Raw genomic sequence first — 16,871 nt, forward strand, 5'->3', positions numbered from 1 at the left:
ATTATGGGAACGGTATAGTTCCAACTTCTTGTGCTAGTGCATTTTGTATGTATTGAACGAGACCGAGTAGAGATAGTTGTTTTAGACTGACTAATAAAAATATATTCTCTAAACTATTAAATGTGCGTATATTCTTAATCCTGATATAACTATTATGATATGTATATATTAATTATCATTTTGACTTATTAAAATGTGAGATTTTGAGATTGGTCAATATGCCTGGTAGATTGGATGATGATAATATATATTGGTGAAATAATAAGTTAGTTGATGAAATTCATGTCTCGTTATAAAGATTGATAGATATGTCTTTTTGAGAAACTTATAAGTTTTTATCGTGTCAAACCTTGCAAATGGATTTATGAATCTGACACATGAAATAATTTAATTAGTGCTCTAAAGGAAACTAATCATTAAATTAAATTCGTCAGTAATTTAATTTATTGATTAGTATCTGTAATCTTAACATGGGGAATTTCAAAATATAAATAGAGTAGTGCAATTATGAATTTCTAGTAGAATGATTTGTAATTTATTATGGTAAGAATAATTTAAATTAATTATTTGGAATTATTTCCATAATAGGAAGCCTTAGTAATTAATTATGTGGTCCCTACAGTGCCCATATATAACTAGAACTCAGAATCCTATTTTCTAGGGGGGGAAAACGGAGGGTGTATTTATTTTGGAGAAGAAACCAGTGTTTCTTTTCATGAAGGAAAAGGACTGCTTTTTGAACGGGGAAGAAATCTCTATAAGTAGTTTCTCCTAACCTAGCAAGACAATCAGTTTTCTATTCATACTTGCCCACCCAAGTATTGAGAGAGTTCGAATATGAACTTGGGATCATTGTAGAAGACTGCAAAGTTGTTGTCTATCTTATGGATTCGCTTGAAGGTCTGTCTAATTTGTGAATTCACTTGAAGGTAAGGTAATTCTTGAATTAAATTTCAGCAAGTTTATGTGTTCTAGCATGATTATGTGTTCTGGCATAATAATGAACATTATTAGTTATCTATTATTCATGTAAGCAAGTATGATTTTGGTATGCTTCCACTGTGCATATAGTTTTTCAACAGATCCCTCCCAGACTCACCTCCAGTCTCAAGTTAGCGATGTCCTTCCTCCAAAATCTCTCTGGAAGGGGGGTCTAGCTACAGGTATTCGCATCTCCGGGGTAGTATCTGTAGGCTATGATTTATTAATAGTAGACTATGATTAGAAAAATGTATACATAACATAGATTTGATGGACGAATCATGATTATGCCTGAGGATATAATGCTTGGATGGATAAGACATAGAGTTAAGGATTAAAAGAGGTATAAGTGCATGTTGATATGTTATTATATGAATCCTTAATGCATATTTGTGTTGGTATGACTTACTTGATGAATTACGAGGTGAATATGTAAATGTAGGTAACATTAAAAGAACAATATGAACTTATAAGCTAGGGGTTTGGATTAAGTATCCCTTGTAGGGATGACCTGGTCTTGTTGATGGCTTGAGGGTGTGTTGCTGAGTCTGTAATTCGGGTTAGGCTGACGATCATGATAATGGATGAGGAATTAGTTGGTTATGACTATTTGAAGTTAAATTTGACTTAGATTCATGTATATACTTGAGTTAAATGCTTGTTGATTGGTCTTCAAACATGTTTATTATTAATGATGTAAAATTGAATGCTTGAAATGCATGGATGGATCGGATACCGTGCTGGTACGTAAGTTATATCATATATACATGTTATATTACGAAGAGAGGGATACCACGCCAATACATATACATACATATATATTTATGTTGGAGGGTCGGATATTATGCTAGTATGATATATACATGCACAAAGCTGATCCCCTGCAGATCATGGATATTGACATAAATAAGACTATTGGCCCTACAGATCATGGAAATACACTTTATTTGTTGTTGTGTGAGTTCATGATGAACCTGAGTTGTTGGGTGACTGTGTGGCCTGACATTAATATGAATTACTTTGAGATGATAATACTTAAGGACTGTGTGAGCTATATATTATAATTGAATGGCCTATGTTGTAGTGGGAAGATCTATTGGTCCATAAATTATTGTTATGTGTTGAAGGTTTGGCAATATGAATGATGAGGCTTGTTGGAATGTATGTGTCCACCACTGACCACGGGATTAGGTCCCTCAGTAGAATAACAGTGCATAAAGAAAATATCACAATATAAAACAGGCACAAGATTTTTACGTGGAAACTTCCTTACTCAAGGGAGTAAAACCACGACCTGTCTCATAAGATTTTTCAAACTGTTTTTACTAATCTTCTCAAGCAAAAGTAAAACACAGTTTACACCACAACAATGAGATTAACCTCCTAATCTCACACTAAGTAATACAACAATTACATAACCGATCCTAAGCAGATACCACATTGCCCACTAAGCTACCTACCTCTAGATAACTTAGACTTCAACTAAGTAGATACAACACTGCCCACTAAATCACCTACCACTAGATGACTTAGAATTTTGACTAAGCAGCAACAATGATGCCCACTGAATCAGTTGACCTTAACTGACTTAGACTTTTGGTAGAACATAATGAAGATCTAATTCCTTTATAGATTAGGAATAGATTTACAATATAAGCACATGAGACACAAAGCTCTAAATACAACAAAGATTCTTCAGTACTCCACCTGGTCCCTTGTTGATATGAGCAATGTTTTTCCTTGAAGATGACCTTCTTTTCAAGCTTATGAATTTTCAAAGAAAATTCAAGTTTTTGTTTGTCAAATCTTGAGTTTGTGTTTTGTTGGAAGAGACTATATTAAAATGAACACAAACTCCTTGGGACCGCCCATTGGCTGAGAGCTTGCCTCTCTGGAAGGACGTGCACTTACCACATCAGAAGTGGCAACTTTTCTGACAGCTGTCTTGTCATCCTTTCACATACGCAGTCTTGCAGGGACTAGGTCCCTTGCAAACATTTCTTGGTGAGTTCTTGAGAAAACTTGAAGGCTCTCTCCTTTTGAATGAATGAATTAATTTGTTGTTTGTCATGTTGACTAAGTCAACCATAAAGAGTTATTGACCGTTGGACAAACAACGTCGTCCATTCTGATTGGTGTAGTACGCTGACGCCTCACCAACCTCTAACACGACAACTTTACAGTTGTACCCCATTTGAATCTGGACGAGAGCACTCTGCCAGGGACCAGGTTCCTGCATTTGTGAGGATCATCAAAACATCTAGAATATAACAAGGCCAATCACTAAATTTACTTGTTTCATAAAATAAAGGGATAAGGGTCTGAAAAATATCCTAACTTTGGTCGGATTTGCTGTTGCGATACTAAACTTTTATAAGGCACTATTACCTCCCTAGACTATTTAATACCGTATTTTTTATCCCCTGAACTATTTAATGGTGCATTTTAAAGGTATATATGTGCCCACGTGGACACATTACTATTTATAATTTTGCATTATTTTTTATGTCCACGTGGGCAAATATATATGTTTAAAATACGGTATTAAATAGTCTAGGGAGGTAATAAGTCCTCATGAAAATTTAGTATCGCAACAGCAAATCTAACCAAAGTTGGGGTATTTTTCAGACCATTATCCCTAAAATAAATCTTGTGACTTTTATGCTTGTGTAGTGTGATTTAACAATGGTCGTCTGGTGTGTTAATACTACTCTTGCTACATCCATTTTGGAGTGTAGATGTGTTGCAGGTTGACTAGAAGTCTCTTATGTAAAGCGGCGAGTAATCATCCTTAACTTCTACATCTTTCTTTCCGACGAAAGTTGTATCTTTTTTGTGTCTTATTCTGATTACATGTTCTTGTACACGCCTAGACTAGGTCTTTGAAGTTGATTGTTAGTTCTATTATTTCTTATTAATGTTATGAGTTTTAGTAAAGTTTGATACTAAAAATATATGTTTTCAAAGACTTAGAACTAGAATTTCGCATATTCTTGGTTGGGTGGTAAAAGTTCACCTATCTAATTGGAAATAAGGTAGGTGCCCGCACGATCCCATAATTTCAATCGTGACATTTTTTTTCAATTTCTCAGGTCTTTCTAGATTGGCAAGACTTGATACTTTCTTTCCTTCAACGGATGTCAAGCATCACATATGTTGTTCAATTGTTTATGACCGGCAAGTAAGATTTTATGCTATTTCTGTTCTAATTATGTTGTCCAATTATTTACAAATTTTGTCAAATTGGCAAACTTTATATGTCTTGTTAAGTTGTTCATATTTCATAGATTCTTTTCCACTTTTGTCTTGTGATTCATCTCACTATTTTCAACTTGACAACCTCAATATTGTTTAATTACTTACAAGTTACAACGATCAGATAAGTTAATTACTTGCAAGAGGGAAGAGGAGGGCGAAGAAGACGAGTTTGGATAAAGAAGTGGAAACCTGTTTTTGCGAAACTTCTAAAATTAGGGAAGAAAGTTAAACATCAGTAATTGAATATATGATAGTTGTATATATAATGTAAAAATCCTTTAATAATTACATAACTCATGATCAAAGGTTGACAGTATAACCAACAAGGACTGGTGGAGTTGTAAGTACTCCTTCATTTTTAACCAAAATGTCTTGAGTCTTCACACTATACTATAGAATATATATTAGCCTAATTCTGAAAGACTCCCAGAGGAAATAAGACAATCTTTTAGCCTCTGGAGCTCAAGTTTACAAGTTATTGGCTTCCTATTCTCAATTTGACACTCATTCATCACCTCATTACAATATACACGTTATCGGTATTTGAATGCTTGCAGAACAAAATTCATCAATCATCAGCAGATCAGCAAAGAGGACTTTAACCACCCTCCTTTTTATCATTCTATATATATTTACACACAAAGCTAAACGAAATTCGACTTGTTACTTTCACTCTCCCCAAAATTCTCTTCTTTTTCGTCCGTACTGAGTAAGTGAACGTTAGTACATACACCTATGCAACAGCAGGGACGCTGCAGCTGCTACGGCAATTGAAACCTTCAATCCTCACAGGAGCTGAATTGTTCCCAAACTTCATCGGAACACAGCCACCTCCGGTCACACGACTGGAGGAGGAGAAGGGTAGTGCTGATTCTGGAAATGGTTGTATAGGTATAAAGTTGTCGTTGCCAAAGTTAACATCTTGAATTAGGGGATTTGAAGCCCTGCTAGGCGGAGACCCACAGAAAAATGGATTGGCATTGGAATACTCAACATCATACCTCCCCTGATCACAGAAAAAATCAGAAATTCTCAGTCGCCTAGTTGAATTAAATAGTTAACCACTTCGTTTTGTGGACTTCCACAAGTTTCAAAAGTTCAGATTTATAGTTTTGATTACTTTTCACAATAATCATACTACAATATGTCATGAGTGTGAGTAATTTACCTTGGTGAGTATCAAATCCAGAAGCTCAGTTCCAGCTTTCAAATCGCAAACCTCCACTTCTTGACTGCTAAAATACCCAAATAAATAATCGCAAACAGAAAACAACAACAACAAAAAGGAGAAGAGAAAAGAGAAACATACTTGATTTGCAGCAATGTAGCATTTGTGTTGAACCGTTCATTAGCCCCACTCCTCCGAGGCTTGGGACAAACTACGCCTTTAGAGACATCAATCTCTCTAAAACTAACGAAGCCATTTTGACGATAAGCAAATTTATTCATTTTCGTTTTACTGTTCAAAGCCTGGAAAACAAGAAAGAGGATTATTATAAACATTTATGTGAGATCGATATGTAAATATACCTACAAATCTGATTTTATTAATACTATATAGAAATGAAAATTACTAAATCTAAACATAGAAGATTCATGGTTGGAAGAGATTTTCGGCAAATAATTGGTAAGGTAAGGGGAGGGAGGTACCTGGTGGGTTTAATTTTGAAGAGAGAGAAAGAGGCAAAAGGGAAATATTTGGTGAGAGAGAGATTATTTGATGCCAAAGGCAGATTTATATTTATGGAAGAGGATAGAACAGAAACGCGTGAAAATTAATGATTTGTCTGTCGACATGGGGTTTTTAGGTTGTGATTAGTACTTATTTTTTTCGATCACTCTTAATTGTCATCATTTTCTTTTTTTTTCTTTTTTCTTTTATAAAAAAAAATTAAGATATAAATTTTTTTTTACTAACATTTATTATGTATTTTTTTGTTTGATATGCAAAAATTATACTCCCTCCGTTCCTTTTTATATGTATTTCATTTCTATAAATAGTTGAATCATAATACTTGTCATTTCATAAAATCAATACATAAATTATCATATTCTTCCTATTATACCCATAATAGAGTAATTAATAAATCTTGAAAATATATATTTGACTAACCTAGAAAAACTATAAGTAGTTAATATTCATTGGAGTACTTCATACATTGATTAATTACTCTCTCCATTCACTATTCTATAATATCTAATTTTGAAAATAAACAAAAAAAATTAAATAGTCATCCAAATGCATTTTAATTTTTGAAATCTAGCATATTCATCATTTATTGAAAGATTGACATAAGAAAATATTAAATATGGGTAGAAGGGTAAATTTACATAATTTTTAATGCAAGTACAATCTAAAAAAGTGACATCTAAACAGGAACAAAGAGAGTAATTTATAGTATTTTTTGTATAGTTTCTAAATATCTTTTTACTTAAAATATCGAACTAGTGTAATACAATTTAATTTTAAAAATGAGTCAAATTAACTTTCAAAAAATGAGACATACCAATTAAAAATAATAGAAGGAGTATCTTTTTGTTTAATGCACGTGCACTTGGATACACATGTAAACCCCACTTGAAGGAATGACAAAACACGTCGTAAACTTGTCCACCAAAATTAGTTTAATACTGAAACTTTATGAGCGTTCATATACCCCACTTATTTTTATTTGAAGTGAAATATATAACACTTTGAATATACAATACTAGGTAAATTATTTATGCTTTGCACGAGATAATATTTGTATATATACACTACATTGTCAAGAACATTTTAGACTAGGTTGACTACAACTCCGGTCTTGACTCTATCAGATGGTTTAGACGGTTATGTGATTTATTGTGATGCATCCAGGGTCGGCCTAGGTTGTGTGTTGATGCAGCGAGGTAAGGTCATAGCTTAAGCTTCTAGACAACTTAAGGTCCATGAGAAGAACTACCCGACTCATGACCTCTAGCTTGCAGCCGTAGTATTTGCCCTAAAGATTTGGAGACATTACTTGTATGGTGTTCATGTTAATGTGTTCACAGACCATAAGAGCCTCCAATAGGTGTTTACCCAGAAAGAGTTGAATCTTCGTCAGAGGAGATGACTTGAATTCCTCAAGGACTATGACATGAATGTGCTTCACCATCCTGGTAAGGCCAATGTAGTGGTTGATGCTCTCAGCAGACTGTCTATGGGTACTGTAGCACATGTTAAGGAAGAAAAGAAAGAGTTAGCCAAAGATGTTCACCAGATTGCTCGCTTAGGAGTTTGCCTTATGGACACATCAAATAGTGGGGTGATAGTTCAGAATGGATTAGAATCTTCGTTGGTAGCGGAGGTTAAGGAAAAACAAGATAGTGATCCTATATTACTTTAGTTGAAAGGTGCAGTTCATTAGCAGAAAGTTGAGGTTTTCTCCCAAGGGGTAGATGGTGTGCTTCGGTACTAGGGCCGCTTATGTGTTCCTAATGTGGGTGAGTTGAGGCAACAAATCCTTACAGAAGCTCATAATTGCAGGTATTCCAATTATCCAGGTGCCACTAAGATGTACCGATCTACTAGAAGTGTTTTGGTGGAACGACATTAAGAGGGACAAAGCAGAATTTTTGGCTAAGTGTCCTAATTGTCAACATGTTAAGGTAGAACATCAGAAACCAGGAGGAATAACTCAAGAGATTAACATTCCTACATGAAAGTGGGAAGTGATAAACATGGACTTCATTATGGGTTTACCTCGTACTCGCAGACAGCATGACTCCATTTGGGTGATAGTGGATAGAGTTACTAAGTCCGTTCACTTCTTGGGTTTCAAGACTACAGACTCAACAAAGGAATACACCAAACTCTACATCCATGAGCTAGTCAGGTTGCATGGGGTTCCCTTGTCTATCATCTCAGATATAGGTCCTCAGTTTACCTCTCATTTCATAAAATCGTTTCAGAATGGTCTTGGTACTCAGGTAAATCTCACCATAACATTTCATCCACAGAAGGATGGTCAGGCAAAACATACCATTCAGACCTTAGAGGACATGTTGAGAGCTTGCGTGATCGTTTTCAAGGGAAGTTGGGATGATCACCTACCTCTCATAGAGTTCGCATATAATAACAACTTCCATTCTAATTTTCAGATGGCCCTGTATGAGGCACTATATGGGCATAGATGTACATCCCCAATTGGTTGGTTTGAAGTAGGTGAAACAGCCTTGATAGGGCTAGATTCGGTTCATGAAGCTATGAAAAAAGTTCAGCTCATCAAAGATAGACTAAAGACAACCTAGAGTCGTCAGAAGTCCTATGCAGATGTGAGGAGAAGGAAATTAGAGTTTGAAATTGATGATTGGGTTTTCCTAAAAGTGTCACCTATGTAGGGGGTGATGAGATTTATCAAGAAAGGGAAGCTCAATCTTAGATATGAAGGTCCTTACAAAATCCTGAAAAGGGTTGGTAATGTGGCCTATGAGTTAGAGTTGCCAGCAAAACTAGCAGCAGTTCATCCAATCTTTCACATTTCCTTGTTGAAGAAGTCTGTGGGTGATCCGGTATCAATAGTACCATTAGAGAGGGTTGCTATGAATGATAGTCTCACTTATGAAGAAGTGCTAGTTGAAATTGTTGACCGTCTGGTTCATATGTTGAGAAATAAAGAAGTCGCTTTAGTGAAGGTTTGGTGGAGGAGTCAGTCTATAGAGAGAGCTATTTGGGAAGCAGAAGTAGTTATTAAGGCCAAATATCCTCACCTCTTTCCTTCTGATTCTGTTTCAGCTTGAAGTAATAGTTCCTCTCCAGTCTCTCAGTTTACACTTGTGTAATTCAATCTCAACATCTTGTTCCCTCAGTTATTCTTGCATTTCAGCATATTTGTATGTTCTTGGAACTCAGTTAAGTGAGATATCAATTTCTAGTACTTAGTGGTAGGGATTGCAACTTCTTCCCTCCATATTCAGCTTGTTTAAACTTTATTCGAGAACAAATGTTCCTAAGGGAAAGATATTGTAACACCTCAAAAATCAGACTCAAACTAAACATCAGAAAAAGTGTCAAACCAGAAAATTTAGAAGGACCACGAGCCCCTCCAAGGGTCGTGAATCCCCACATGAGCCGTGGGATGGCTAGTAGAAGATAGGCAGAGCCACTATGTACCAGACGTTGAACTACGGAGCCCACCACGGGTCGTGCTCTCGATGACGAGCCTTGGATGGGTCCGTCGTCTTGAACCAGTAGACCCCCTAGCCCAAGTGAAGAACCACGGTGGCCTTCACGATCTTTGGCCTTCACACGGTCCGTGAAGTGGACCGTAGATGGAAGTGCCAGAACTAGTAGACACTGGCCAGCAACCACGACCCACTTGACAGGCCGTGGTCCCTTTGATGGTCCGTCAGTGGCTCCATGGTCAGCCTTCGTCAACTTTTAAGTCAGGGTCGTTTTGATCTTTTCCCTTATGCATTGGGCATCGAAACTACGTTGTTTAATACCTAAACTACATTGTTTTACTCAGTTAAGCCTAATAATCTAGTCAGAACCTAACCAAAACCTTTATTCACTAAAAATTATCAAAACTTAGAGCAAAAAGAGAAGAAAGAGGCGCCCGTTTCCCAAGAACAGTCAAAAGGTTTGCTTCAAGGTTCAACCTCGAAATCCAATGGATTTCTTCGTAGATTTCGTCACCAGGTATGTGTGATTTCACTAGTGGGTTCCTTTCATCCCTAGGTCCCTAGAATTTAATCAGTTCCTTGATTTTCCATATCTTGTTTAGACCTAGGGTTTCTAAAACCTTGGATATTTAATGTGATTTAGTTGTTGTAGTATCTTAAATTGAAATAGCTTTTTTCTCGGAAAGCTTGCATAATTCCATGTATGAAACTCAAAACCCTAGTCGTATATATTCTCTTAGTTCATGAATTATACTTGATAGGTCAGTTAAAAAGATAATCATACTCCAGATTTCAAATGTTACATTATCAATATAAAAATGTTGCATTATCAGATTGCATTTTAGTATTTTGAGCTATTCAGTATTTCAGTTACATTTGTGTCATATACATATTGAGTTGGGAGTAGACTTACCACCGAGTTGGACTAGGCTTTAGCGTACGTTCATAGTCCCAGAATTACGTGCCCCCGTAGGATTATAAGTTCCCTCTGTTGGGCATCAGATTTAGTGTTTATGCCAGTCATGCTTTTATACCCCTAGCAAGGTATATTGGGTCTTCTCGATAGGGCGTATACATCGAACTCCACGTTTAGCTCACGTGGTTTTATGTCGGTTAATAGTAGTTCTTACAGACAAACTCTTAGTGCATTTGACCAGGTTTTCAGTATATACTTCAACATTTAGTTCAACATGTTATTTTCATGATTAGTACTTGGTCAGTGCATTCAGTTTAGCTTTTCTATGATGTTTCAATATTTACATTCATGCTCAGTTTATATCATTGCTTAGTTTTGATTTGTTCAACTTATATATCTTTGTTCAGCTTAGTATATATATCCTACATCCTCAGTACATTCCAAGTACTGACACATACTCTACACTACATAATTTCATGATGTAGGTTCATGTACTCAACATCCATCACTCTTACACCGATTCTCGGTCCGCACTCTGCAGCTTCAGTGGTGAGTCCTCATATTCCGAGGATAATAGACATGGTTTTATTTTAGTCTTTACTTTCAGTTTTCAGTTTTTTTTTAAAGTTAGCTGGGGGGCATGTCCCAACAACTCAACTTAGCTAGAGGCATTTCAGACATAGTAGTAGAATCAGCTTGAACTGTTAAGTTATCTTTCAGTTGTTATTAAACTCCTAGTATGTTTTATACATTCAGACTGTTTGGGATTTTCCCCATTTTCAGTTATCCATTGTTTTAGCTTCCGCATGGCATATGTTTTATTCAATTATTCTTAGTATGCTTGATATATGCCAGACACAGTGTTAACTTGGGGTCATTCGTGATCCTAGGTCCTGTGTTATGTCAATGGGGTATCCTCGGGGAGTGACAAACATGGTATCAGTGTATTAGGTTTAAGAGTCCGAGGATGTCTGAAAGCCACACTAAGTAGAGTCTCTTTCATGGTTGTGAAGTGCACCACATCTATGAAAGGGAGGCTACAAAGTGTTTTAAGAAAAACTTAACTTTCTTTGTTATTCTTATCGTGTGTGGTATGATCCAACTTCTCCTTTCTAATCCATCGTTATGTGTTTCAGATCATGCATCCTCATAGAGCTAAGCACGGAATGCTAATGCAGTTCCTCCAGTCATGAGCCATGAGGTTATGAATGCAGAATTTCGGAATACGATACAATTCTTGGCTTAGAGTGTGGCTAATCAGAATAATCAGCAGGTCCTAGTTCCTACTAACACAAATGGTGGTTCAGTTACAACTAGTGTTCGAGACTTTGTTCGGATGAATCCGCTTGAGTTTTTATGGTCGAAGGTTGGTGATGACCCACATAACTTCATTGATGAGGTTAGGAAAATCCTTGAAGTAATGCAAGTGACTGGAACCGAGAGTGTTGAATTAGCATCCTATCAACTGAAGGATGTGGCTCATATCCAGTTCACTTAGTGGAAAGACAAACATGGGTGTAGATCCAACACCGGTGACTTGGGATTGTTTCACTGGGGCTTTTCTAGACAGGTTAGGGAATTGAGAGAAGCTAAAGCACAAACGTTTATGAACTTGAAGTAGGGTTCTATGTCGGTCCAAGTGTACGGGCTGAAGTTCACCCAGCTCTCCAGGTATGCTCCACACATGGTTGCCGATCTAACGGCACAAATAAGTAAGTTCTTGTTTGGGGTATTCGATCTGGTGAAGACTTAGTGCAGAAATTCTATGCTTCTAGGGGATATGGATATCTCCAAACTAATGACTCATGCTCAGCAGGCAGGTTGAGGGAGATAATCTTAGGGAATTGACTAAGGAAAACAAAAAGGCCTAAACAGGAAATTATAAGTACTCACAGAAAAAGTTGGATGGTGGAAATCATTCGCAGTTACACCAGAGGTCTACAGCCCCAACACCTTCATCAGCTAGTGCTCCATCCCCCAGGTTATAACAGGATTATAAAGGTAGGGCATCAGGCTCTAAGTCTTAGGGGAGATCTTCAGGTAACATGACTTACCCAACTTGTCCAAAGTGTGGTAAGAACTATCCGAGCGAGTGTCTTGCAGGTAAGGAAGGGAGATTTGGGTGTGGTCAGTCTAACCATAGGTTGAAGAATTTCCTTTTTTCCAGGCAGGGGCAAGAAGGTAACAACAATAGGGCTTAGTCTATAGCTCCAGCATGTCTCCCAACTCAGCAGGGTACTTCATCTGGTATAGGTGGCGGTCAGTGCCATAATAGGTTGTATGCTCTCCAGGCTAGCCAGTACCAGGAAGATTCTCGTGATGTGGTCACTGGTATGTTACAAGTCTTTCACTTAGATGTTTATGCATTGTTAGATCCAGGGGCTACACTATCTTTTGTAACCACCTATATAGGAGTAAACTTTGGTGTCAGTCCAAAAACTCTCTCAGAACCCTTCTCAGTCTCTACTATAGTTTGTGATCCAGTTATAGCTAGATGGGAATACAAAAAATTTCCCTATCACAGTCTCTCAAAAAGTCACCTCAACAAATTTTGTAGAGTTAGAAATGGTCGATTTTGATATCATTCTAGGCATGGATTCGTTATATTTCTGTTATGCCTCAGTCGATTGTAGAACTAAAATCATTAGGTTTCAGTTTCCAAACGAGTCAATATTAGAGTGGAAGGGTAGTAGCTCACTGCTTATGGGTCGATTCATTTCTTACCGTAAGGCTAGAAAAATGATTTCCAAAGGGTATATCTATCATCTTGTTTGGGTTAAAGGTTCAAATTCTAAAATACCAACTCTTGAGTAAGTCTCTGTAGTAAATGAGTTTCCTGAAGTGTTTCTATAAGATCTTCCCGAAATTACTCTCGAAAGAGAAATCGAGTTCGAAATAGATCTCCTTCCAGATACCTAGTCCATTTCGATTCATCCTTACAAAATGGCTCCAACTGAGCTTAAGAAATTGAAAGAGCAGTTGAAAGACATTCTAGATAAGGGCTTCATCAGACCTAATATCTCTTTATGGGGTGCTCCTGTGTTGTTAGTGAAAAGAAAGATGGTTCTCTTAGAACGTGCATTGCCTATTGGTAGTTAAACAAAGTCACAATAAAGAGTAAGTATCCCATCCCCAGAATGGATGACTTGTTCGACCAACTTCAGGGTGCTAGTTACTTTTCTAAGATAGACCTCAAATTTTACTACATCAGCTCATAGTCAGAGATAGTGACATTCCGAAGACAACCTTCAGGACTCAGTATGGTCATTATGAATTTGTAGTTATATCTTTTGGACAAACAAATGCTTTTGCAGCTTTCATGGACTTGATGAACAGGGTGTTCAAATAGTATTTGGACTTATTCATCATCGTCTTTATTGATGATATCCTCATTTATACAAGGAGTGAGGAGGATCATGCGACTCATCTGAGAGTTGCTCTGAAAACTCTCAAAGATAGCCAACAATTCACTAAGTTTAGTAAATGTGAATTCTTGTTACAGTCCGTCGCTTACCTTGGTCATGTGGTATCCAACAAAAGGATCCGAGTAGATTCTCAGAAAATTGAGGTAGTACAACACTGGCCTAGACCCACCTCTCCAACATATATCAAATATCAGAAGTTTCTTAGGTTTGGCCGATTATTACAGTAGATTTGTTAAAGGATATTCATCTATAGCTTCCCCATTGACCAAGTTGACTCAGAAGATGGTAAAATTTCAGTGGTCAGATGAGTGTGAGAAAAAATTCTCAGAATTGAAGACTAGGTTGACTACAGCTCCGGTCTTGACTCTTCCAAATGGTTCAGACGGTTATGTAATTTATTGTGATGCATCTAGGGTCGGCCTAGGTTGTGTGTTGATGAATCGAGGTAAGGTCATATCTTATGCTTCTAGATAGCTTAAGTTACATGAGAATAACTACCCGACTCATGACCTCGAGCTTGTAGCCGTAGTATTTACCCTAAAGATTTGGAGACATTACTTGTATGGTGTTCATGTTAATGTGTTCACAGACCATAAGAGCCTCCAATATTTGTTTACCTAGAAAGAGTTGAATCTTTGTCAGAGGAGATGGCTTGAATTCCTCAAAGACTATGACATGAATGTGCTTTACTATCCTGGTAAGGCCAATGTAGTGGTTGATGCTCTCAACATATTGTCTATGGGTAGTGTAGCACATATTGAAGAAGAAAACAAAGAGTTAGCGAAAGGTGATCACCACCTTGCATATGACTACTGGCAGGATCAACCAGGTAGCATTCCTCAACGACGCCGCGCGCCGCATGAGCCCGCCGCGCCCGTACGGGCACGGAGGGTTCAAGGCGTGCGCGGCCGTCATTCGCAAGGAGCATTCGTTTTGGGCAGATAGGAGCCGGTGAGAGCTCTTTCTTGATTCTATGGGTGGTGGTGCATGGCCGTTCTTAGTTGGTGGAGCGATTTGTCTGGTTAATTCCGTTAACGAACGGCTCGCTTATGAGTTTTCCTTACAGACACATCAGATAGTAGGGTGATAGTTTAGAGTGGATCAGAATCTTCGTTGGTAGTGGAGGTTAAGGAAAAACAAGATAGTGATCCTATATTACTTCAGTTAAAAGGTGTACTTCATGAGCAGAAAGTTGAGGTTTTCTCCCAAGGGGTAGATGGTGTGCTTTGGTACCAGGGTCGCTTATCTGTTCCTAATGTGGGTGAGTTGAGACAGTAGATCCTTACAAAAGCTCATAACTCCAAGTATTCCAATTATCCAGGTGCCACTAAGATGTACCGTGGTCTACAGAAAGTGTTTTGGTGGAATAATATGAAAAGGGACATAACAGACTTTGTGGCTAAGTGTCCTAATTGTTAATGGGTTAAGGTAGAACATCAGAAACCGGGATGTATGAATCAAGAGATTAACATTATAACATGGAAGTGGTAAGTGATAAACATGGACTTCATTACGGGTTTACCTCGTACTCGCAGACAACATGATTCTATTTGGGTGATTGTGGACAGAGTTACTAAGTCCGCTCACTTCTTGGGTGTCAGGACTACAGACTTAGCGTAGGAATATGCCAAACTCTACGTCCATGAGAAAGTCAGGTTGCATAGGGTTCCCTTGTCTATCATCTCAGATAGAGGTCCTCAGTATACCTCTCATTTCTAGAAATCATTTCAAAAATGTCTTGGTACCTAGGTAAATTTCAGCACAATATTTCATCCTCAGACGAATGGTCAGTTAGAACGTACCATTTAGACCTTAGAGGACATGTTTAGAGCTTGCGTGATCGATTTCAAGAGAAGTTGGGATGATTACTTACCTCTCATAGAGTTCACCTATGATAACAACTTCCATTCTAGATTCAGATGGCCTCGTATGAGGCACTATATAGGCGTAGATGTAGATCCCTGATTGGTTGGTTTGAAGTAGGTGAAACAACCTTGATAGGGCCATATTCGGTTCATGAGGCTATGGAAAAAGTTCAACTCAACAAAGATAGACTAAAGATAGCCCAGAGTCATCAGAAGTCCTATGCATATGTGAGGAGAAAAGACTTAGAGTTCAAAATCGATTATTGGGTTTTCCAGAAGGTGTCACCTAAGAAAGGGGTGATGAGATTTGTCAAGAAAGAGAAGCTCAGTCCTAGATATGTAGGTCCTTACAGAATCCTAAAAAGGGTTGGTAATGTGGCCTATGAGTTAGAGTTGCCAGCATAACTAGTAGTAGTTCATCCATTCTATCACATTTCCTTGTTGAAGAAGTGTGTGGGTGTTATGGCATTAATAGTACCATTAGAGAGGGTGGCTGTGAAGGATAGTCTCACTTATGAAGAAGTGCCAGTTGAAATTCTTGATCTTCAGGTTTGTAGGTTGAGAAATAAAGAAGTTGCTTCAGTGAAGGTTTTATGGAGGAGTCAGTCCATAGAGAGAGCTATTTGGGAAGTAGAAGCAGCCATTAAGGACAAGTATCCACACCTTCTTCCTTCCGTTTGCGTTTCAGCTTGAGGTAACAGTTCCTCTCGAGTCTCTCAATTTACACTTGTGTAATTCAGTCTCAACATCTTATTCCTTATTTATTCTTGCATTTGAGCTTATTTTCATGTTCTTGGAACTCAGTTTAGTGAGATATCTATTTCTAGTACTTAGTGGTAGGGATTGCAACTCCTTTCCTCCATATTCAACTTGTTTAAACTTCATTCGAGGATGAATGTTCCCAAGGGGAGATAATGTAACACCTCAAAAATCAGACTCAGACTAAATAACAAAAAAAGGGTCGAACCAGAAAATTTTGGAGGACCACGGGTGTGGATCCCCACACGAGCTGTGGGATGGCTCATAGAAGCAAGGCAGAGCCACCAAAGCTCAGTCATTAAACCTTGGAGCCCACCACTGGCCATGATCTCGATGACGGGCCGTGGGTAGGTCCGTCGTCCTAAGCCAGCAGTCCCCCTAGCCTTAGTGAAGAACCACAGTGGCCTTCACGGTATGTGGTCCTTCACACGATCCATGAAGTGGACCATAGATGGGAGTGCTAGAACCAGTAGACACTGTCCAACAACCACAGCCCACATGAAGGGCCATGGTCCCTTTGAT

The 16,871-nt window shown here is 37.9% G+C and overlaps 1 protein-coding gene across 3 annotated transcripts; it reads right to left on the bottom strand.

Moving 5' to 3' along the window:
* Window positions 1-4,502: 4,502 nt before the first annotated feature.
* LOC125811231 (uncharacterized) lies at window positions 4,503-5,934 on the bottom strand. Of its 3 annotated transcripts, none has more exons than XM_049490737.1 (4): window positions 5,890-5,934; window positions 5,549-5,709; window positions 5,408-5,471; window positions 4,503-5,245 (listed from the first exon to the last, which is right to left on the bottom strand). In XM_049490737.1, exons 2-4 carry the CDS (start codon window positions 5,686-5,688, stop codon window positions 4,973-4,975), a joined length of 477 nt encoding a protein of 158 aa, XP_049346694.1. In that variant the 5' UTR covers window positions 5,689-5,709; window positions 5,890-5,934; the 3' UTR covers window positions 4,503-4,972. The 3 variants fall into 3 exon arrangements, with proteins under 3 accessions (XP_049346694.1, XP_049346692.1, XP_049346691.1); XM_049490735.1 differs by having other exon boundaries at window positions 5,408-5,474; window positions 5,890-5,928; XM_049490734.1 differs by lacking the exon at window positions 5,890-5,934 and having other exon boundaries at window positions 5,549-5,742.
* Window positions 5,935-16,871: the final 10,937 nt, after the last annotated feature.

Source organism: Solanum verrucosum, unplaced genomic scaffold, assembly GCF_900185275.1.
Source record: "Solanum verrucosum unplaced genomic scaffold, falcon-dt-bn FXZP01000308.1, whole genome shotgun sequence".
NCBI classification, from domain to species: domain Eukaryota; kingdom Viridiplantae; phylum Streptophyta; class Magnoliopsida; order Solanales; family Solanaceae; genus Solanum; species Solanum verrucosum.

What these genes read in the sequence shown, in the direction of transcription:
- LOC125811231 (XM_049490734.1), bottom strand. Translation starts at nt 5,742, where the DNA reads ATGTTTATAATAATCCTCTTTCTTGTTTTCCAGGCTTTGAACAGTAAA. An exon ending in GCTACATTGCTGCAAATCAA is followed by an intron (nt 5,472 to 5,548) that starts GTATGTTTCTCT and finishes GTATTTTAGCAG; the next exon opens with TCAAGAAGTGGAGGTTTGCG. An exon ending in TGGATTTGATACTCACCAAG is followed by an intron (nt 5,246 to 5,407) that starts GTAAATTACTCA and finishes TTCTGTGATCAG; the next exon opens with GGGAGGTATGATGTTGAGTA.